Here is a 24259-nt window from a genome sequence, read left to right as displayed (position 1 = left end):
ATAAGCAGAGTGGAGTGCATGGCTGTAGGTCTCTGCTGGACACCAGCTAACAGATCAATGATGTAAAAACACACAGACAGCTATGTAGATAGCAAAAGATAAAGTGGAATTAGACAGAGTTGTGTACAAAACCATACAATCCTCAGAAGAACATAGTGTATTTTAAATATATATTAACATAAAGATCATGCCAAATTTCTCTGGTGGATGCAGCTGAGATGAGCACAGTAAAACAGACCTGTGCCGGTAAGCTGTGGCATTTTACACATTCATAAGTCATGAATTCCCAGATGTGGGGCAAGTCGGGAACACACAGAAGAGGGAGGTGTCTGCAACATTGAAGAGAAGCAAAGTGCGGCTGGGAAATGTGTAGTTTTCACCAGGTCTGTGGAGTCCGTAAACCAAACCACAGACTTGGACTCTGAATCTGACTACTCAATTTCCCTGACTTCCAACCCTGACTCCGACTCCACAGCACTACCTCACTACTGAGCATGTACATAAAGTGCAGCACAGATTCATCTGCACTAAAAGCCCAAAATTCATTTATAGGACATTTCATAACTTTCCCAAATTATTATGAAAACATTTACAACACATCCTGCATTGTACTACTGAACCCAATTATATATTTTAGGAGTCGGAGTTGCCCTCCACAGCCCTGGTTTTCGCAGATAGATGAAGGGGCAACCTATTATGTGAAGCTAATTGCACAGGGGCAGATGGAGATTATTTAAAGAAAGGGAAAAAAAACGTAAAAGTAGAAATCTTTGTTGGGCTTGGTCTGTGTATTAGCAATAAGTATTAATTTTCTTTGCTGTTGTATAAAAAGTGATTGTGAGAATAAACCTTTAAAGGGAATGCATCACTATTTTTATTGATTATTATTTAAACAATTATTTTTAATACAAAATTAGAAATTTTTGTAGCATTTATCTCCTTTTTCTGCAGCCGCTGGGGACAGCCAATTTTATTTGCTGATGTGTAAGGCTACGTTCACACTAGCGTTCGGCTAGTGTGCGTCGCGCTAGCGTCGGGCGACGCAGCGGCGACGCACGCGTCATGCGCCCCTATGTTTAACATGGGGGACGCATGCGTTTTTGTTTGTTGCGTTTTCCGACACGTGCGTCTTTTTTGACGCTAGCGTCGGACCAAAAAAACGCAACAAGTTACATTTTTCTTGCGTCCGATTTTCGTCAAAAAACGACGCACGCGTCGAAAAACGCAGCGTTTTTGCGTGCGTTTGCACGCGTTTTTCGGTGCGTTGTGCGTCGCGTCGCCGACACAGCGGCGCACAACGCTAGTGTGAACGTAGCCTAAGTGACTGAGCACGACATTTACTGGAAATACAGCAGCCCCACGCAATAGGAGATTGCAGTCGGTGTCCAACTGCATCTCCTACACTGTGGCTGTCTAAGGCTACTTTCACACTAGCGTTGTACGACGCACGTCGCAATGCGTCGTTTTGCCGAAAAAACGCATCTTGCAAAGTTGTTTGCAGGATGCGTTTTTTCTCCATAGGCTTGTATTAGCGACGCATTGCCACACGTCGCAACCGTCGTGCGACGGTTGCGTCATGTTGTGATGCGGACCGTCTGCACCAAAAAACGTTGCTTGTAACGTTTTTTGGTGCGTCGTGTCCGCCATTTCTGACCACGCATGCGCGGCCGGAACTCTGCCCCCTCCTCCCCGCAACTCACAATGGGGCAGCGGATGCGTTGTAATAATTTATCCGCTGCCCCCGTTGTGCTGCGTTGTTACAGGATGCGTCGGTACGCCGGCCCGACGCACTGCGATGGGCCGACGCTAGTGTGAAAGTAGCCTTAACTGTTAACTGGACATTCTCCCCTGGGCTGTTATATTCACAGCTAGGTGTCATGTTGTTGTAGTCCAGAGCTGTTCCCAGAGCTACAATTTCCACTTTTCAGTATTCTGCCACGAGTAGTGACCGGAGGTGGAGGTGAGCATAGGTTGGCAGCTTTGCATTGTGCTACTAATGCCAGGCTACTGAGCTGGTGTCATGACTGGAATAAGTTATCTCAATTCATGCTCTGAGCAGTGATAGCACGCCAGGGGAGATGACCCCTTCCAATGGTAAGAATAGGTTTGGTAGTCTGGGATTAGTAGTACATTGCCAGGCTGCCAGACCTGTGCACACTGCCGCTGTTAGCACTGCAATGTTAAGAGCACCGCAGGAAAATCTGCTGTGCTCTGATCACTGACTCTGCTCTGATAAGTCAACGTAAAGCCTCATTCAGATGTCTGTAATGTAGGGACATCTGAGGTTTTGCTGCTGCGCCTTTTTCAGACACCCCTGCGTTAGATAATGAAAGCGTCTCTACTCTGACATAGCAGAGCCATGCGTCTAATCCTATTATATGCGATACTCTGTTGAGCCGTATGTGTATGTATCATGTGTGATGCTCTGCTGTTCCGTGTATATATTCCCATCATGTGTGATAAACTCCGCTGAAATTCGTATGTAATCCCAGCAGGTGATATAGCGATTTACACCAAGTATCCGAATCGGCTCTGCCAGCCATTTTCAGTGACACTGTCCATGTCGGTATCACTTTGCAATTGCCAACTACGGTAAATGTTTCTACACTGTGATCCTAAATCTCATCCTCCATTACCCTTTTGCAAACTCTCAGAAGAGGAGGACAGGAGTGACATCACACACATGAGCAAAGACATTTTTTTTATGACACATTCCCTTTAAAGGGATTGTTCGGGTATCCAATAATGATGACCTATTATACGCCGACCTACTCGCCTCATGTTTCGCTGTGCTTCACCCAGTATCTGACAATTGCTCTGAGCTTGCCTGTTGCTTCTCTTCCAGCTCTGCTGCTGAGTCACAGGGGGGCACGGCTGTACTCTGCAGGAATTTGCATCCATTCAGTCTTGCAGAGATCTTCTTCACTGGCCTATCACCTGCCAGCAGGTGATATCAGCCTACCCCACCCTCCATTCCTCGCCTGAACTTAGGTTCTTCGTAGCCCTGTCTCTTGTTCCTATATTGGCTTATTCCTGTTTTGTCTAGCCTGTTATTGACCCGGCTTGCCTTCTCATTTATCCTAATCTCTCCGTTCCGCTCTGCGTAACACTGAGAAAAATCTGCATTTAAGTCATCTGGAGACTGAGCCGCACGGGATACAAGTCCAAGAGGCCGGTCCCCAGCTGTTTCTCCTTGTCCCGCACCCCTTGACTGACTCTTTTCTCTATACACATAGGGAGAGACCAGTCAACCTTTTGGACTAGCTACCCAAGCAGTATGGTCCCAGGTGGCTTTTACATTTTTTCTGTTCAGGAAGCATGCATCAGCTGTAATCGGCCAGTGGCTCATTATAGAGAACCTATCTAGTAGATTAATCTAAGGGGATCATTCTAGTGATGGGCATCCTTTTAGGTTTGTGTTTCAGATTCACTGCTTAGACATTCCTTGACCAGCCTGAACATGTAGAGGCTCTTAGAGTATGTGCACACGGTCAGTAATTGGAAGTGCTTTGGATGCAGCACTTGTCCGCTGCGTCCAAAGCGCCCCCAGCTGTTGAATGCAGGTGAATACGCATGTGTTCACTGGACCATGCGGATTTGCCTCGTTCAATGCATTGGCTGAAATTTATATTGCGGAGACTCGGGTCTCCGCAAGATAAATAGACAAGCTGCAGTCCCCACATGTCCGTCACTGCGAGTGAGCGGCGGACGTCTGTGCACGGATAGTGGCCATGGGATTTCTTGAAATCCCATCAACACTGCTCTAATACCTGGACGCTGCAGGTTGGATGCTATGCAAGTACACCGCTTCCAAAACGCAGCTTTTACTGAACATGTGCACCTACCCTTACTGGTTTAGAACCAGAAGTGCTCACAGTTGCGGTTTCTTTAGGTTGACAGAAACCATTCACCTAAAAGATTTTTTTACCCCTAATTTCCTTTTGCTGTGTGTATATGTTTAGTGAGCGTTGCACCTCTCACTTACTCTGGTCTTCCCTTCCAGTCTGTCCACAAGGGAGCAGTGCAGGATAAGACGGAGATTGTACCTAACTAGACTTCCTGCTAGTAGAAAAGATTAAAAAGCATTTAATGGGCATTTAAGGGTACATGCCCAGTTCAGGATTTTCTGCAGTTTTGACGCTGTGTATTTATGCAGCGTGAAACCAGCAGAGGCCAGATGTTACAGCATAGTGAATGGTCTACTATGCGTGTATAGTTGCCTGCGGACAACGCGTGGACACGGACGTGTGTGTCTTTCAGGACCGCAGCATGTCAATGTCTAGCTAGTCTCTGCAATAGAAATGTAATCAACAGAAATGTGTTGATTGCAGTAAATCCGCACAGTTCAGTGACCACATGCGGATTTACCTGCGTTCAATAGAAGGCAGCGGTTTAGATGCAGCAAACATACTGTGTCCAAAGCGCTGCTGGTTCCAGATCGTGGGCACCCGGCCTAAAAGTGACCCATAGGCGGCAGCGTTAATGAGTGTATGTGTCCCCTACAGGAAAGCAAGGTGTAGTATTTAGAAAGAATGGCTCATCTATGAAGGATGTTTTCTCTGGGAGGGAGGGGAAGGAGGTGCAACCACTGAATCACTTGTTGAGTCATTGGGCTCCCCCCACCCACCGCTGCCAAAATCTATTCCTATTCAATCTAAGGATTTATTTCTGTTGTGTGAAGGTAGTTTTGATAGATCATATGAACTGGTTAAGAGTTTGACAGCTTTCTCCAAGTGGCTGCATTCTTTGTACATGTTGCTTACGGCAATGAGGTTGTCCTCCCGGGCTGTCTGTGCTTTGGGTCCCCTTTTATAGGGTGCGGTTTTTAGCATTTTCTGCTTCATTTGGAAAATTGTGTATATTCTATGAAGGGGTAGTAAGGCTCCCTTCACACATCAGGTTTTTTGTTTCAGGCACAATCCAGCAACTTTTGAAAAAAAAATGGATCCGTTTTTTGCCAGATCCGTTCAAATAGTCGTTTCCGGCGGATGGAGAAAACGTCCACTGCAACAATTTTTTTGTCCGGTGGAAAAAAACGCACACTGATGGAATCGGCAAAAAACACATGAAACGGAGGTGTGAAATAGTAATCCCGGAGTCCGGATTAGGTTTTCACAGCATTTTCCATTCTGGGGTCTCCCCCTCTCTCCCTTCCTCTCCCTCCCTCTCCCCCCTCCCTCTCCCTTCCTTTCTCTCCCTCCCTCTCCCTTCCTTTCTCTCCCTTCCTTTCTCTCCCTCTCTCTCCCTCCCTCTCTCTCCCTACCTCTCTCTCCCTCCCTCTCTCTCTCCCTCCCTCTCTCTTCCTCTCCCTCCCTCTCTCTCCCCCCTCCCTCTCTCTCCCTCCCTCTCCCTCCCCCTCTCTCCCTTCCTCTCCCTCCCTCTCTCCCTTCCTCTCCCTCCCTCTCCCCCCTCCCTCTCCCTTCCTTTCTCTCCCTCCCTCTCCCTTCCTTTCTCTCCCTCTCTCTCCCTCCCTCTCTCTCCCTCCCTCTCTCTCTCCCTCCCTCTCTCTGCCTCTCCCTCCCTCTCTCTCCCCCCTCCCTCTCTCTCCCTCCCTTTCTCCCTCCCTCTCCCTCCCCCCTCCCTCCCCCCTCCCTCCCTCTGGCTCTCTCTCCCTCTCTCTCCCTCCCTCTCGCTCCCTCTACCTCCCTCTCTCTGCCTCTCCCTCTCCCTCTCTCTCTCTCTCTCTCTCTCTCCTGTGTCCCCGGAATCAGGAAGTCACAAAAAAAATCCATGCGCAGTAAAGACGACTGGATCCAGCTAAAAAACGGATCTGGCGCATCAGTTTTTCACAATTTGTCTAATCCGTTTTTTAAAACATTAGCCGGATTTAGCCTGAAACAAACAGCCTGATGTGGGAAAGTAGCCTAAGAGGTTTTAGGAAAGGCTCGGGGAAACATCTCTAGCTAAAATAGGATGAGGAGCAGAGAACATGGTTAAGGAGTTAAAGGCAATATGAGAAATGCAAAGCACTGTGGGGAGTGGCTGTGACATGACTGCTGATACTGTACATGCAGGTTTCAGATGGAGGCGTTCTGCTTATTTAATTGTAGCAACTTCCCAGATGTCGTATAGAATTGACGTCCTTCCTCAGATTGTAGAATCTCTGCTGGCAATCTAGCTGGTATCACTTCTGTATGCAACAGAAACGATAATTATGTCCGGGATCCTGTTCATCCTGTTTGTTGCAGGCAAGGGGTGTGGAAAGAGTTAAGAGGGCGGCCATGGTATTATATTCCCAGTGTAAGTGTGTGTGTCTCCATTGAGTGCTTTGCTCTGTTTAAAATCCCACTAGGCTTGTTCTGACTGCCCCTTGCCCTGAGGGGGTATTTAATAAACTACAAGGGACCCTTCCTCTATAGAGGTATCCTTGGATGCACTTCAGGGGGCATTAATGGGGCAAGCGTTCTTTTCCCGGCCTGTGATCCCAGCCTTGCAGGGTGAGTAGAATTGTAGTTTTTCTTCTAGAATGGTGCTACTGATTTATTGCGTATGGTATCTAGTATGTTTCAGGAAGTAAACACTGACTTGTCATCAGGTAGTGCCAAGGGAGCAGTATGTAATTCTAGGATTATTAGACTCTCATTGCTGTCATATATAATGTTATGAATGCTGTGACCTCATATTTAAAGTGTTGGCCATTAGTAGAGGTTTCTAATATATTAGTCATCTGAGATGTTTACTTCTTGTTCCACTCGAGGTTTCACTCTCGTCTTGAGAAACTTTATTGCTAATGCCAATTGGAGTATGCCAACCTAAAGTGTATTAATTCTTTTCCTCTGATACCTAGCTTGGGGATCCAACATTTGTATCTCCTGACTTGACACACAAATAGCAACATGTTATTTGTTCTTGGACCTTGCGCTTTATGTGCCCTGTCTTTACCTGCATACCACAGCCTGATCTCCCACAGGTCTTGCTTTACATCAATGGATAGTGGGTTTTTTGTTTTGTTTTCAAATGTGACCATGTTACGGTAAGAATGTGGTTGGAGCACTCAGCAATTAGAACTATGTCACATATAAACATCTGTATAATAAACTAAAAGCTTATGTACAGTATACATGATGGTAGTCAATATATCTGTTTTCATGGTTCTGTTTAATAAGCACATGTCTGTGTTATCTGCAGTGCAATACGCGTGCTTCATGCTCTACACCCAGAAATTTCTTGCTTTTCCACAATTCATATTAATATTATTTTCCTCTGCTTGGGTATTGTAGGGTTAAGTCCATTAATTAAGTGCTGTACACTCCCTGCATTGTGCAACAGATTGTGACTGGTTTCCACACAAAGGCAGATATCCAGCTTGCATTTTCAAGTACATGATGGAGTTATTTGTAGAGGCATCTCTTTAATGAAGATATGCCAATGTAGAAAATAGTACCAGTTAGTAATAAATGGTTATTACCATTTTCAGTGCACTATGGAGACTATGGAACTCTCTGCCACCTGATGCTGTAATGGTCGATTCACTACAAAAGTTCAAGAAGGGCCTGGATGCCTGTTTTGAAAATATATTACAGGTTATGTGTAGAGTTGAGCGACTTTTACTTTTTTAGGATCGAGTTGGGTTTCGCGAAACCCGACTTTGTCAAAAGTCGTGTCGGGTGAAATCGGCCGATTATTGCGAAAAGTCGGGGGCCGACCGAAGCACGAAACCCAATGCAAGTCAATGGGGAATCAAAGTCGGCAGTGAGTGGAGGAAAACTCCTACAGTGCCCATTTTAATGCCGAAAACATCAATTATTTCTTAAGCTTGTCAATCTTAATTTTCTTTATAATAATAGTTAGACATTGAAAACGGGGTCATTTGGCTAAAGTTGTGGGGGACGGGGGGGTAGGGCTGGCTCAACATTTTCGTGGGCCCAGGAAACGTGGAATACGTCATGGCGGTGGAGCAGGGAGAGGTAAGTATGTCAACTTTGCAAGTGCAGTGATCCTGAGCAAGCAGGGGGGCCCACTCGTTGGCACTGGCACAGGGCCCCTCATAGTACGGCGGTGTGTTTGACGACGGGTGGCGCCTCCCACTGCCAGAGACACTTGTGCATACTATGAGGGGCCCTGTGCCAGTGATGTCGCCAACGAGTATGCCCCCCCCCCCACCTGATGCAGGAACCTGCACTTTCATCTGCATCTTCCTATTTGTCCCCGTGTAAGGTGGTATAGTATGCGGGAAGGGGAACCTGACTTTCAGCAGGGTCAGATTCAGGCTGTGTAGAGTGCAAGGGGAATGTAGTGGTCTGGGTCAATGTACCAGCAGACTCATCTAGCAGTGGCTGGGCAATGGGCTGGATGAAGAGGAAACAGATATAGGCCCAAATAATAAAGTAGGCTAAATGCAGTTCAAAATTGGTAACAGGACTAAACAAGCGGCATTGCTTTGTTGAGTGGAGGACAACTGTAATGAGTGGCGTAGACACAGTTTGTAGGCCCACAATAAAAAAGTAGGCTAAATGCAGTTCAAAATTGGTAACAGGACTAAACAGGTGGCCTAGCTTTGTTCAGTGGAGGACAACTGTAATGAGTGGCGCAGACACGGTTAGTAGGCCCAAATACAAAAGTAGGCTAAATGCAGTTCAGAATTGGTTACAGGACTAAACGGGAGGCATAGCTAGGGACTGGGGTGGGCTCCTCTGCTGAGTTGCAGACAGTGGTAGTAGGCGCAAAGTAATAACTGGTCTAAATGGAGGCCAGGGCCCCTGTATATTTTAACTATCATCTATCATTTCAACAAATTTGTGTTGGCAGTGCCATTGAAGGATTTAACAGCACAGACTACACAGTGGTGGAGCAGGGAGAGGTAAGTATTGCAAGTGGTAGAGCACTGTTCGACCTGGGGGGAACACTCTCTCGTGGGCGGCGGTACTGGCACAGGGCCCCTCATATTACGACAGTGTGTCTGACGTTGGGTTGTGCACCACCACCGTCAGAGACACTTCATTGTACTATGAGGGACCCTGTGCCAGTGCCCAAGAGTGGGTGCACACACCTGTCCAGGCAAACGGCACTCGCACGGGTGCTTGCGCCAGGTGGTGACCACGGCCCTGTTGGGGGAGTCAGCCCATTTAGGGAGGTATAAAAATGGCCTATGGTGGACATTCAGCAGCTGCAAATAGCGGAATTGGAGAAGTCAGTAAGAGGAGGCCAAAAGTAAGACATTTTTCAGGCAAGCTACGTGTCAGCAGGAAAAGGTGGGGCAAAATAATTTGAAATCCATGATTGGTTCATTTTAATGAAGGTTAGAGCATCAACATTCTGGGTAGCCAGACTTGTCCTTTTTTCGGTCAGTATTGAACCAGCAGCACTGAAGACTCTTTCTGATAGCACACTAGAAACAGGGCAAGCGAGCTCCTGTAATGCATATTCTGACAATTCAGGCCAGCTGTCTATTTTAGATGCCCAGTAATCAAAGGGGAATGAGCTGTGAGTGAGAACATTGATAATGGAGGAAAAGTAGTTCGTAACCATACTGGACAAATGCTGTCTCCTGTCACTTTGAATCGATGCAGCACTACCTGTCTTGTCAGCGGTCATTGCAAAATCACTCCACAACCTGGTCATCAAACCCCTCTGTCCAACGCCACTTTGGATTTGTGCACCTCTAACACCTCGACCATGTTGCCCTCTACGGCTCGTGTGAGAACCATCACCGCCGCTGTGTGCTGGGAATGCCTGAACCAAACGGTCTACAAGAGTTGCTTGTTTGGTAGCCAATATTTGCTCAAGGTTCTCATGTGGCATGATATTTTGTAATTTTCCTTTTATATCGTGGATCCAGGAGGCAGGCCAACCAGTAGTCGTCATCGGTCATCATTTTGATAATGCGGGTGTCCCTTTTTAGGATATGCAAGGCATACTCAGCCATGTGGGCCAATGTTCCAGGTGTCAATTCACTGCTTGTACTGGGTTGAGGAGCACTTTCTTGCAAATCAACATCACTTGTGTCCCGCAAAAACCCTGTACCTGATCTTGCAACGCCACGAGTTTCTTTTGCCCCCTGTGAAGCATCCTCCTCCCATAAATATTCATCCTCATCATCCTCCTCCTCTTCATCCGCCACCTCGTCCAGGAGAGTTCCCTGAGCAGACAATGGCTGACTGTCCTCAAGGCTTCCCTCCTTCTCGGCTGCAGACGCCAGCTCCTTAATGTGCATCAAACTTTGCATCAGCAGACGCATTAGTGGGATGCTCATGCTTATGATGACGTCGTCTGCACTTACCAGCCGTGTGCATTCGTCTGCACTTACCAGCCGTCTTGGAGCTTCGACCACTGCACACCAGACAACTCCATGTCTGCCATCCAACTGCCTGCCCGTGTATGTGTATCCTCCCACAAGTTAGTTACAGCACGCCTCTGTTCGCACAGCCTCTGAACCATGTGCAGTGTGGAGTTCCACCTTGTTGCAATGTCGATTATTAGGCGGTGCTGGGGAAGATTCAGTGATCGCTGATGGTTCAGCATACGGCTGGAGTGTACGGGCGACCGGCGGATGTGCGAGCAAAGTCTTCGCACCTTCAGGAGCAGGGCCGGAAACTCCGGATAATTTTTGAGGAAGCACTGCACCACCAGGATCAAGGTGTGAGCCAGGCAAGGTGTGTGTTTCAGTTCTCAAAGGGCTATGGCAGCCATAAAATTCCTTCCGTTATCACTGACTACCTTGCCTGCGTCAAGATGTACACTGCCCAGCCATGACTGAGTTTATTGCTGCAAGTACTTGGCCAGTACTTCCGCGGTGTGTCTGTTGTCGCCCAAACACTTCATTTTTAACACAGCCTGCTGACTCTTACCACTAGCTGTTCGATAATGGATCACCTCATGTGTAACACTGGAGTGGTCATGCGACTGCGCTCTGTGGACGAGCTTTCGCTTAAGGAAGAGGAGGAAGGGTGGCGAACGCCTACAGTCAACTGTTTCCTAGACCGTGGGCTAGGCACAACTGTCCCACTGTGGGTCTCCCCTGTGGACCCTGCATCCACCACATTAACCCAGTGTGCCGTGATGGACACGTAATGTCCCTGGCCATGCCTACTGGTCCATGCATCTGTTGTGAGGTGCACCTTTCTACTGACTGCCTCAGTGCATGGACAATGCGGTCTTTGACATGCTGGTGGAGGGCTGGGATGGCTTTTCTCGCAAAGAAGTGTCGCCTGGGTAGGTCATATTGTGGTACTGCATAGGCCATCAGGGCTTTGAAAGCTTTGCATTCAACCAACCGGTAGGGCATCATCTCTAACGAGATTAGTCTAGCAATGTGGGCATTCAAACCCTGTATACGCGGATGAGAGGATGAGTACTTTCTTTTCCTAACGAGAGTCTCTTGTAGGGTGAGGTGGACTGGAGAGGTGCATATGGTGGAACTAGCAGTGGTGGTGGTGGACATGGCAGATTGATAGAGGGTTGGTGATGGTATTCTCGATGTTGACCTACATACAGTGTTTCCTACCAATAACCTTGTGATTCCCTGACTGCTTTGGCCTAGCGACGATACCTCCACATTTGATGCTGGTGGTGTCCTAACCGGTGGGCTTACAGTCAGGGAAGCAATGTAGCGTTGCTGACTACCTTCATTCTGAGCAGGTGCACCAACGGTACGGGACCTTTGGTAGTTAGTCCAGGCTTGCAAATGCATGCTGGTTAAATGTCTAAGCATGCACGTTATATTTAAATTTTGAAGATTCTTCCTTCTGCTAAAGGTCTGTAAAGCATTTCTTACAGATAACTTTTGACTGATCATTCGGATCTTGGTTAAAAAATTGCCACACTGCACTCTTCCTACTATGGAATACCTTTTCAGGCATTTCACGCTGTGCTACTTTCACCGGATGGCCACACTGTCCTAAAACTGTTCTTGTTTTTGACAAACGTTTTTGGCCTTTTACGGACCTGCCAGATAACAGCTGTTGCAATGTAGATGGCTGTTGCGGATCATCCTCCACTTCTGTGCTACTGGCAGCGGCACCCTCTTCCCCCAATGGCTGCCAATCTGGGTCAACAACTGGGTCATCTTTCACCTCCTCTTCGATGTCATGTGTACCTTCCTCTGTGTCACCGTGTAAGGTGCTATAGCGTTCGGGACGGGGCACCATAGTCTCATCAGGGTCAGATTCTGGCTCAGTACACTGCGAGGGCAATGTAGTGATCTGAGTCAATGGAACAGCATAATAATCTAGCTGTGGCTGTGCATCAGTGCACTCCATGTCCGATTTATCTTGTAATGGGCAGTTAACAATTTCCCGTTGTAACCCAGGCATGGTATGTGTAAAGAGCTCCATGGAGTAACTTGTAGTTACGCATCCTTCACTTTTGGTTTGGGTGAAGGACACAAGGAAACATCTTGTTCCTTACCGGGAGCATCCACTGACGACTCGCTGCTTTTATATTTGGAACTTTCTGAAGAGGAGGCGAAAGAACTAGAGGCTGAGTCAGCAAGGAAAGCCAAAACTTTTTCCTACTCCGGCTTTAAAGGCCGTTTTCCTACTCCCAGATAAGGGAGCCTTCGAGGCCTTGTGTAGCCAGATGATGACGCTGGCTCAACACCTCCAGCCTTAGGTGCTAATGTGCTTTTGACACTACCACCAGATGCACCACCACCAGCATCAGTACCAGCTTGCAACCACCGCCCACGGCCTGTTCCACCTGACTTCCTAATTTTTGGGAAAATCTAACCAAAATAACTGTTATATGGTACTGTAAAACAAGGTAGAAGGTGTATATAAACGTGTTGAGATTTTAAATCTCCCTTTTTTGGGGGGAGACTGAACAAAAAGTCAGGCCCTGTTCAAAAAAACAACACAATGTAAGTGGCTGAAAGTGTCTGGCTGATATACTACAAACTAAGAGGACAGAAGTATATCCACTTTGTGAGAATTTGAATCCTCCCTTTTTTTGGGGAGACTGAACCACAACTTAGGCCCAGTGTATATAACAACGCAATCTAAGTGGCAGAAAGTGGCTGGCTGATATACGACAAAGTAACAGGACAGAAGTATATCCACTTTGTGAGAATTTGAATCTCACTTTTTTTGGGGGGGAGACTGAACCAAAACTCAGGCCCAGTGCATAAAACAACACAATGTAAGTGGCAGAAAGTGGCTGGAAGATATATGAAAAAATACAAGGACTGTAGTACAATTTCAATCTCACTACAACGATCTCAGGAAAAGTATGGCAGCAATAAAAAGGACTGCTGCACACGAAAGTGTGGACAAATAAACAAGATAACTGTGCAGAAAGGAGCAACAGGATTTTTGCTTTTAAAAAAGCAGTTGGTTTGCACAGCGGCGTACAAACAGCAATGCAGCTATCAGGGAGTCTTATAAGGCAGCCTAATAAGCTACAGAGCTGATGCACAAAAATATAGCCTCCACTGTCCCTGCAAACAAATGGTGGTGTTGGACAGTGGAAATCGCTACAGCACAAGCAGTTTTGGGGCTTAATCTTCCCTCCCTAACTATATCCCTTCTTCTGATGAAGCGCGGCAACCTCTCCCTATGCTACGATCGGCAGAAGTAAGATGGCGGTCGGCGTGCACGCCCCTTTATAGCCCCTGTGACGCCACAGAAAGCAATCCAATCACTGTCATGCCCTTCTCTAAGATGGTGGGGACCGAGACCTATGTCATCACGCTGCCCACACTCTGCGTCCTCCTTCATTGGCTGAAAAATAGCGCTGAAAGCGTCATACGAAACGCGACTTTGGCGCAAAGCTCGCCGACCTCATGGCCGATCCCACACTGGGATCGGGTCGGGTTTAATGAAACCCGACTTTGCCGAAAGTCGACGATTTTTTTAATTTGTCTGATCGCTCAACCCTAGTTATGGGTACTGAATTCTATGATGGGACATTGTTCCATGGAGCTAGTCCGATTGCTGTATGTGGAGTTGAGAACTAATTTTGCCCCTAATATGGGGCAATTGGCATTTGCCTCATGGAGTTTTTGCCTTCCTCTGGATCAGCATGTTAGAAGGTAGACATGGTTCCATCAAGTTCAACTTATTGACTGCACTGAATACTATGAAATTAACTTAAAGACCGAATGTGCTGATAATACAGGAAGTTTTCCAATGAACACAAAAAACATTTTAAGGGAATCGGTCTTCATTATTTCACACCCAAAACTATTTATATACTGTACACACGTGTATTTCTTTCAAAGATAAGTCCAGCAATACGTTTACATGGCCAATCTGTTCCTGAGAAATCTGCATTTAAATTAATACGCATATGAGGCTGTAGATCTGAAGCCTCTGTCACTGCAGCTCTATTCCCCGCCCAGCGCCGCCGTCTCCGGCTTGACTGACAGCCTCTATTCAGACTTAGGGCAAGGAAGCTGTCATTCAAGCAGGAGAAGGCGGCGCTGGACACTAGAGCTGGATTAGCAGAGGCTTCACATTTACAGTCTCGGTTGCATAACTATTGAAACACGGATTTCTAAGGAATGGTTACACTAGATAAATGTATTGCTGGACTTGTCTTTGAAAGAGCTACATGTACATAAAAATAGTTTGGGGTGCGGGGGGATAACCCCTTCCCGACCTTTGACGCCACGTAGGCGTCATGAAAGTCGGTGCCAATCCGACCTGTGACGCTTATGTGGCGTCATGGAGGGATCGGGTCCCTGCAGATTGGGTGAAAGGGTTAACTCCAATTTCACCTGATCTGCAGGGACAGGGGGAGTGGTACTTCAGCCCAGGGGGCTTCACCCCTTCCCCCGTGGCTACGATTGCTCTGGTTGGCTGTCGAAAGTGAAACTGCCAATCAGAGCGATTTTGTAATATTTCACCTATGAAAACTGGTGAAATATTACAATCCAGCCATGGCCGATGCTGCAATATCCTCGGCCATGGCTGGAAATCTTGATGTGCCCCCCCCAACGCCACCGATCTCCTCCACAGTCCTCCGTCCTCTGCTCTGCTCCCCTCCGTCGTCCTTTCTGCTCCCCCCGTCGTCCTTTCTGCTCCCCCGTCCTCCTGCTCGGTCCCCCCGTGCTCCGATGCCACCCCCCGTCCTCTGATTCCCCCCACCCAAGCTCCGATCTCTCCCCCCCCCCCCCCTCATACTTACCAAGCCTCCTGGTGTACGTTTGTCTTCTCCTTGGGCACTGCCATCTTCCAAAATGGTAGGCGCATGCGCAGTGCACCCGCCGAATCTGCCGGCTGGCAGATTCATTCCAGGTATATTTTGATCACTGAGATATCACCTATCACAGTGATCAAAATAAAAAAATAGTAAATGACCCCACCCCCCCTTTATCACCCCCATAGGTAGAGACAATAATAAAATAAAGAAAATATATATGTATATTTTTTTCCTCTAGGGTTAGGGCTAGGGTTAGGGTTAGGGCATGTGCACACGGTGCGGATTTGGCTGCGGATCCGCAGCGGATCCGCAGCGGATTGGCCGCTGCGAATTCGTAGCAGTTTTCCATCAGGTTTACAGTACCATGTAAACCTATGGAAAACCAAATCCGCTGTGCCCATGGTGCGGAAAATACCGCGCGGAAACACTGCGTTGTATTTTCCGCAGCATGTCAATTTTGTGCGGATTCCGCAGCGTTTTACACCTGTTCCTCAATAGGAATCCGCTGGTGAAATCCGCACAAGAAAACACTGTAAATCCGCAGGTAAAACACAGTGCCTTTTACCTGCGGATTTTTCAAAAATCTTGCAGAAAAATCTCACATGGATCCGCAACGTGAGCACATAGTCTTAGGGTTAGGGTTGGAATTAGAGTTGGGGTTGGAAATAGGGTTGTGTTGGGGTTAAAGTTGTGGTTAGGGTTAGGATTAGGGTTATGAGTGTGTTGGGGTTAGGATTGTGGTTAGGGGTGTGTTGGGGTTAGGGTTGTGATTTGGGTTATGGCTACAGTTGGGATAAGGGATAGGGGTGTGTTGGGGTTAGTGTTGAAGTTAGAATTGAGGGGTTTCCACTGTTTAGGCACATCAGGGATCTCCAAACGCAACACCATTGATTCCAGCCAATCTTGCGTTCAAAAAAGTCAAATGGTGCTCCCTCTCTTCCGAGCCCCGACGTGCACCCAAACAGTGGTTTACCCCCACATATGGGGTACCAGTGTACTCAGGACAAACTGGGCAACAACTAGTGGGGTCCAATTTCTCCTGTTACCCTTGCGAAAATAAAAAATTGCTTGCTAAAACATAATTTTTGAGGAAAGAAAAATTATTTTTTATTTTCACGGCTCTGCGTTATAAACTTCTGTGAAGCTGTTGAGGGTTGAAAGTGCTCACCACATATCTAGATAAGTTCCTTGGGGGGTCTAGTTTCCAAAATGGGGTCACTTGTGGGGGGTTTCTATTGTTTAGGCACATCAGGGGCTCTGCAAATGCAACGTGACGCCCGCAGACCATTCCATCAAAGTCTGCATTTCAAAAGTCACTACTTCCCTTCCCGAGCCCCGACGTGTGCCCAAACAGTGGTTTACCCCCACATATGGGGTATCGACGTACTCACGACAAACTGGGCAACAACTCTTGGGGTCCAATTTCTCCTGTTACTCTTGTGAAAATAAAAAATTGCAGGCTAAAAAATAATTTTTGAGGACCGAAAAATTATTTATTTTCACGGCTCTGCGTTATAAACTTCTATGAAGTACTTGGGGGTTTAAAGTGGTCACCGCACATCTAGATTAGTTCCATGGGAGGTCTAGTTTCCAAAATGGGGTCACTTGTGGGGGAGCTCCAATGTTTAGGCACACGGGCTCTGCAAAGGCGACATGGTGTCCGCTAACGATTGGAGCTAATTTTTCATTCAAAAAGTCAAATGGCACTCCTTCCCTTCCGAGCCCTGCCGCGTGCCCAAACAGTGGTTTACCCCCACATGTGAGGTACCAGTGTACTCAGGAGAAATTGCCCAATAAATTTTAGGATCCATTTTATCCTGTTACCCATGTGGAAATGAATAAATTGAGGCTAAATGAAATTTTTTGTGAAAATAAAGTACTTTTTCATTTTTTTCAGATCAATTTGTGAAGCACCTGGGAGTTCAAAGTGTTCACTATGCATCTATATAGGTTCCTTGGGGGGTCTAGTTTAGAAAATGGGGTCACATGTGGGGGAGCTCCAATGTTTAGGCACACAGGGGCTCTCCAAACGCGACATGGTGTCCGCTAAAGATTGGAGCCAATTTTTCATTGAAAAAGTCAAATAGCACTCCTTTCCTTCAGAGCCCTGTCGTGCGCCCAAACAGTGATTCCCCCCACATATGAGGTATCGGCGTACTCAGGACAAATTGTACAATAACGTTTGGGGTCCAGTTTCTCTTTTTACCCTTGGGAAAATAAAAAAATTTGTTGCTAAAACATCATTTTTGTGACTAAAAAGTTAAATGTTAATTTTTTCCTTCCATGTTGCTTCTGCTGCTGTGAAGTACCTGAAGGGTTAATAAACTTCTTGAATGTGGTTTTGAGTACCTTGAGGGGTGCAGTTTTTAGAATGGTGTCACTTTTGGGTATTTTCAGCCATACAGACCCCTCAAACTGACTTCAAATGTGAGGTGGTCCCTAAAAAAAAATGGTTTTGTAAATTTCGTTGTAAAAATGAGAAATCTCTGGTCAAATTTTAACCCTTATGACTTCCTAGCAAAAAAAAATTTTGTTTCTAAAATTGTGCTGATGTAAAGTAGACATGTGGGAAATGTTATTTGTTAACTATTTTGTGTCACATAACTCTCTGGTTTAACAGAATAAAAATTCAAAATTTGAAAATTGCAAAATTTTCAAAATTTTAGCCAAATTTCCATTTTTTTCACAAATAAGCGCAAAAATTATTGACCTAAATTTACCACTAACATGAAGCCCAATATGTCACGAAAAAACAATATCAGAACCGTTACGATCCGTTGAAGCGTTCCCGAGTTATTACCTCATAAAGGGACACTGGTCAGAATTGCAAAAAACGGCCTGGTCATTAAGGTCAAAATAGGCTGGGTCATGAAGGGGTTAAGTCCTGCTGACAGATTGCCTTTTAACTCCTTTACGACATTTGACGTAAGTTTGCGTCGTGGTCAGGAAGGGTTTCCAGTAAAATTATTAATTTAGCGTCATGGTGATTGTGCGGGAACTGCTCAGGTCCAATTTTACCTGTCCAATGTATTGGGACACATGGATTCCGCATGGTTCAGTTTAGACATGCAGAATCACCTGCGTTGAAAAGCTGGCAGCCTTTTGGATGCAGTGAATATGTGCTGCGTCCAAAGCGCTGCCGATTACTGACCCTGGGGACATAGCCTATAATCCAAAAAGTAATAACAATTTAGTTAAGAGCACACAGAAATAACCTAAAATGTGATAAAAGACTATTTCCTCTGTCTCTTTATCTATATATATATAATTGTCTGTCGGCAACTTCCGTAACGGAAATCCCGCGTCGCTGATTGTTCTCGCCAGCTGCCTTTCATGGCTGCCGCGACCAATCAGCGACGGGCACAGTCTGATTAGTCCCTCCCCTACTCCCCTGCTGTCAGTGCCCGGCGCCTGCTCCGTAATCCCCTCCAGTCACCGCTCACACAGGGTTAATGCCAGCGGTAATGGTCCGCGGGTACCGCACTCCGTTACTGCTGCTATTATCCCTGTGTGTCCCCAACTTTTTTACTATTGATGCTGCCTATGCAGCACCAATAGTAAAAAGATGTAATGTTAAAAATAATAATAATAAAAAAAAAACCTGCTATTCTCACCTTCCGTCGTCAGACGATGCACTCGCGCCGGCTGCCATCTTCCGTTCCCAGAGATGCGTTGCGAAATTATCCAGAAGACTTAGCGATCTCGCGAGATCGCTGAGTCATCTGGGTAATTTTGCAATGCATCCTGGGAACGGCTGGGAACGGTAGATGGCGGCAGCCGCGCCCGCATTGCTAGAGTTTCGCTGGATCCCAAGGGGTGAGTATATAACTATTTTTTATTTTAATCATTTTTTTTTTTTTTTTTTAATCATTTTTTTTTTTTTTTTTTTAACAGGGATTTGGTGCCCACACTGCTAAATACTGCGTGGGCTGTGTTATATACCGCGTGACTGCTATATTATTATTATTATTTATTGTTATAGCGCCATTTGTTCCATGGCGCTTTACATGTGAGGAGGGGTATACATAATGAAAACAAGTACAATAATCTTAAACAATACAAGTCATAACTGGTACAGGAGGAATGAGGACCCTGCCCGCGAAGGCTCACAATCTACAAGGGATGGGTGAGAATACAGTAGGTGAGGGTGAGGTGCTATATTCTACATGGGCAGTTTTATATACTCCGTGGGCTGTGTGATATACTCCGTGGGCTGTGTGATATATTCCGTGGGCTGTGCTTTATACTACGTGCCCTGTGTTTTATGTTACGTGGGCTGTTATATACTGCGTGGCTGCTATATACTGCATGGGATGTGTTATATACTCCGTGGGCTGTGTTATATACTGCGTGGGCTGTGTTATATACTGCGTGGGCTGTTATATACTGCGTGGGCTGTGTTATATAGTACGTGGGCTGTGTTTATATAGTATGTGGGCTGTGTTTATATAGTACATGGGCTGTGTTATATACTCCGTGGGCTGTGTGATATACTGCGTGGGCTGTGCTATATACTACGTGCCCTGTGTTATATACTGCTTGGCCTGTGTTATATACTATGTCACCTGTGTTATATACTGCGTGGCTGCTATACTACGGGGACATGCATATTCTAGAATACCCGATGCGTTAGAATCGGGCCACAATCTAGTACATACATATTCTAGAATACCCGATGCGTTCGAATCGGGCCATCATCTGGTTGAAACATAGTTGGCTTGGTTTTTTATAGTACATCTGGCAGATTCATATTCTTATTTGCCTTCCAAGCATGTCTCGTATTCCGTGGCAGACACCATATGTATGCTGAACAAGTGCCCCAAGTGCAGTAAGAACGTAGGTTTTTCCAACTGCGCAGCCAGTGATTGGCTGCAGCTGTCCCCTGTGTTGTAGTAGTTGTCACTATTCAGCAGGTCAACAAATAACAGAGACTGCAGCAGACACTAAACAATCTAAGTAAGCTCTGTTCATTGGTTTGTTTGTTTTTTGTTGGGTTTTTTTTTTCTACATATTGGCAAAAATCTGAATAATAATACTAATAATTTGAAAACCTCTTAACTTTCCGTGCTGCAGGGATAGGGGGGTGATGGGTAAGGAACACATCTTTAGACAGGGACAGGAGGATCTCACCCTCATCAAATTAAGTAAGAAGAAAATAAAAATATGGAAAAAGTAGGCCTTGTTCAACCATAAAAATTCTCATTTTGCATCACCACATCTGAACCTACCTCGTAAATGTAACTTCTCGCTTATCTCTTCCATTGAATGCCGCAAAAAAGACATAAACCCAAACTATAAAGTGAGCACACTTTGTCGCACCCATGTTATTTGTTGCACCCAGTAAAGACCATAAAAACAACCAAAATTTATTTTATGATCACGTCGCTTTAAAAAAAAAAAATCACTCAAATAATCTCATGAACCCCATAATGACACCAATAAATACCATGTTTCATCATGCAAAAGATAGGCCATCACACATCTCCGTAGACAAAAACAATTGGGTTGTCTGAGACTTTTATTAATGACCAATCAGGATAAGGTCATCAATACCCCTGCCAATCAGCTTTTCCCTGGTTCCGGTGGTGGCTAGATACTGCTCATCCAACACCTTTTGATTGGAATATTCCGCACAGCCAGCCTCCGTCTGCATCGGGAATGGCTGACCTGCAGCTGGTGTTGGCTGTCACACCCCCACCTATTCTAAGGATAGGCTATCAAAATAGGTTCCTTTCATTAACCGCATTTACAATATACTGTTTGTTTTTTCTTAATTGTAAGAAACACTCAAGTGGTGATAAACTATACATATTTGGTATCATCTCTGTGGTGATCCAAACTATAAAATAAGTACTTTGTAGATTTTATTATGGTGTTCACGTTCACCAGATGATATACATATCAGAATTGCTGCTGCCTCACAAATGATGGAATAAAAAGTGAACAAAAAGTCATATACCCCAAAATGGTACCAATAGGAAAAACACTATTCATCCGGCCGAAAAGAAGGAAATAGAAATTTCAATCATAGCAATATACTCATTACTCAAGTCCTGAGGATTATACAGAATGCAAAAAAGCACCATTTGAGTTTTTAAAAATCCAAGATATGGAAATACATAGCCAAAATTGCTAAAGCCGGTTGTAATAGACCAGACAAACATAAGCAAAGAAGAGAAGGGAGCTTCGGTAGCATGAGTGTTCCCAGTTGAGACACATTTCCATTCTCTCCCCATAGAGGCCAGGTAGTCGTCCAACATTCTGCATGCCATCCGGCAGGTTCTGTAGAGACGATTGAGCTATTTATCGTGGAAGTAAGTTCTCTCATTAGCATAACCTCATTTACTTTGGTAAACCAAAGAGAAATTGTTGGAATACTGTTTTTTTTTCCGGAGAAGGGGCATGCACGCTTTGCAGTTGTAGATTTTTAAGGTAATGTCAGTGATGGAAAAGGACGAGAGCCAGATCCAGGCCTGAAATGAAATTTGTGATTTTTGCATATCCCCTGCATCACTTTCCTCCAAATAGAGGATAGAAGCCTACAGGGCCAAAAGACGTGTAACAAATCGCCCTCCTGCTCCCCCGTATCTTCAACACAATGGACTCGCCTCCAGAAAGAGAGTGCAGGCGAGTCTGGACCCTATACCACCTAAAGAGTCATTTCTACCCGGCTTCATGAAAATGCGAGCAGATAGATAATGTATGCACTAAGGTAAAAAAAATACGCTTCCACTGACCCTTTGTTGGAGAGAGGCCCAAATCGACTTTCCATTGGATTTTAAAATTTGGTTTTAGGTCTGACTTGGGGTTCTAACATCAGGGAATATGAGAAGGATAACGTGTGTCTTAATGACCCCTTGTCTGCTCACGCAGTTTTAAAAGGTGTGTTGCTGTTGTAGAAACGTCTTGGAGGAAGTGGTTGGAGCTGTTACTTTCTGGATACTGAAATGTTGCATAAAGTGATTCACTATACTTTAACGAAAGGAGAAGATTTACTTTAGAAATGGTGTTTTTTCTATACATAAAATAGCTGTTGTCTTTTTCTCTGCTTTACAGCTGAGGAGGGGGATCCTCCTATGGTGCCCCCAGGTCCTCCAACTCCACCTACCAAGAGAAAGAGCAAGTTCTCTGGGATTGGAAAGTTCTTCAAGCCTTGGAAATGGAGGAAGAGGAAGAGCAGCGATACCTTTCGTGAGACTTCAGAAGGTAGTTGTAAAAGTGCATAGTTTGTGTATTGTATTGTTATCACAAATATTCAATATTGAAAAATTCTAATGATGCAAAGTAATATGGCATTACTTTGTAATGCTGTATGTTTACATTAGTTTAAAAACACATCTATGGATCCCTCGATACCAAAAATGCGGATCAGAACTCCATGTAAGGCCGGGATCACACATGCGAGAAATACGTCCATGTCTCGCATGTGAGATCCAAGCTCTGGCGCCGGCATTGTGGAGCGGAGCGTGCGGCCGCATAGCAACACATGGAGCCGCACGCTCCGCTCTGGAGTGCCGGCGCCAGAGCTTGGATTTCACATGCGAGACACGGACGTGTTTCTTGCATGTGTGATCCCGGCCTAATAAGGTGAATAGGATTGCAAGGACCTGGGTCGGGAGAAGAGCAGTGCAGGAAGGCGCCACTGTGCTTGGAAATTGAAGTTAATACTTTGTTCTAAATCGTGGATTTCAAACTTGAATGGGGTCTGCGGACACTTAAAAAAATCCCGAGAGAGACAAAGTCTGCCACACTATGCCCCTGAATACATATCTGCGCCACACCATCAATGTAGAATTAGCCACTGTGCACTATACCACTATAAATTGGTAAGCCAGCCTCGCCCACTCCACCCATTTACAATAATTAGCCATTTTTTCTCCTTACCAAAAAAATACAAATTTAATTAGTAACTGTTCCCCTTTCTATCCGCCACCCCCCCCCCCCCCCAATTCATTAGATGTGACTGTCCTGTGTCCTTCACCTCATCTCATTTCAATTACATTCTTTCTCCCACCCCCCCTCCAATTCGTACAGTTACATGTATAAGCCCCCCCCTCAATTCATTGCAAATTCATGTGCTCTGTTGCCACCCAACCCCCCAAGTTCATTAATTCATTACAATTCTGTGTCCTCTCTCTCCCATCCCCCTACCCAGTCAGTCACAGTTCATTGCAATTACATGAGTCTTCTCTCCCCCACTCGGTGTTTAATATAAAAATAAATGGGATGCACACTGCCAGTGGTGGAGAAAAGGTTTAATGAAGACAGTCCAGCCATGGGATTCCCCCGCCCGAAGCCTTTGCAATTGGGTAGTAGTCCCTATTGCCCTAATTTTAATCTGCCACTGGCCACGGGCCTCGAGTAATTACTTTAGCTTGTTCTCGGGACACCTTTTTTGAGACTTGTTTTAAGTATTATTTCCTGGAAATCTGTAATGTTCCTGGTGCTACATTTTTACTTGGGTGCAAGAGTAGAAAAACTCTTTAAAAAAAAAAGTCACCACTGCTTCTGAATGTTCTAACTTGTCAGATTGCATTAAAGGGGTCCACCAAGGGTCTATTTTTCTTTGTCTCCAGACACAGTACCATTCCTGCCCTTGCTTTATACTTGGTTGGAAGCTCTGCCCCACACATATAGACACGTGCTTCTATACCAGACACCGCCCATGCAATAAATGTTCTCTTCAAAGTATGTTTTTTTGTTCATTGTGTTTTTGCTTTTTTACCACAATATAATCAACAAAGGCCTTTGTTTTTGTTTGTTTTTTTTCCTCTTCAAGTGCTGGAAAGAAAAATCTCTATGAGAAAACCCAGAGAAGAGCTAATAAAAAGAGGGGTTCTAGTGGAGGTTCCTGAATTACCTGAAGGCAAGTAGCAAGTCCATCCATTTTTATTAGATATGTTACTAACAGCTTAATTGTCATCCATTAAAATGACCTTGAATTTTGAGCCCCAGTGGTACTGATGTGTGCATTCTGTCAATTCTCTAAAATATACTGCAACAACATATGAGTATAAATGATATGTAGATTTCATTGACTTTTGTTTGCATTTCTCAGATACTTCTGTGAAATCGGAGTCGCCTCCTTTAAGAAATGGCCATATGAGCCCAGGGCCCAGAGAGTCACGAGATGATAATGAAAAAAGTATAAAGCGGAACAGTCGACCAGGTAATGGCTACA

At 45.5% G+C, this 24259-nt stretch overlaps 1 protein-coding gene across 3 annotated transcripts in view; it reads left to right on the top strand.

The window, feature by feature from the left end:
• The window catches only part of PHACTR4 (phosphatase and actin regulator 4), a 121554-nt gene that overhangs the window by 58067 nt on the left and 39228 nt on the right, over nt 1-24259 (top strand). Inside the window, exons 1-4 of one of the 3 annotated variants that reach the window (XM_069756712.1) lie at nt 6249-6437; nt 22135-22287; nt 23858-23944; nt 24137-24247. In XM_069756712.1, the coding sequence (XP_069612813.1) occupies nt 6392-6437; nt 22135-22287; nt 23858-23944; nt 24137-24247 (397 nt within the window). In that variant the 5' untranslated portion in view covers nt 6249-6391. Of the gene's footprint in view, nt 1-6248; nt 6438-22134; nt 22288-23857; nt 23945-24136; nt 24248-24259 lie in introns of those variants that run through there. The other 2 variants (XM_069756710.1, XM_069756711.1) reach the window with 2 other exon arrangements.

This window comes from Ranitomeya imitator, chromosome 3, assembly GCF_032444005.1.
Source record: "Ranitomeya imitator isolate aRanImi1 chromosome 3, aRanImi1.pri, whole genome shotgun sequence".
NCBI lineage: Eukaryota > Metazoa > Chordata > Amphibia > Anura > Dendrobatidae > Ranitomeya > Ranitomeya imitator.
The sequence above is the reverse complement of the archived record's forward strand: the minus strand, read 5'-3'. Positions and strand labels throughout refer to the sequence as shown.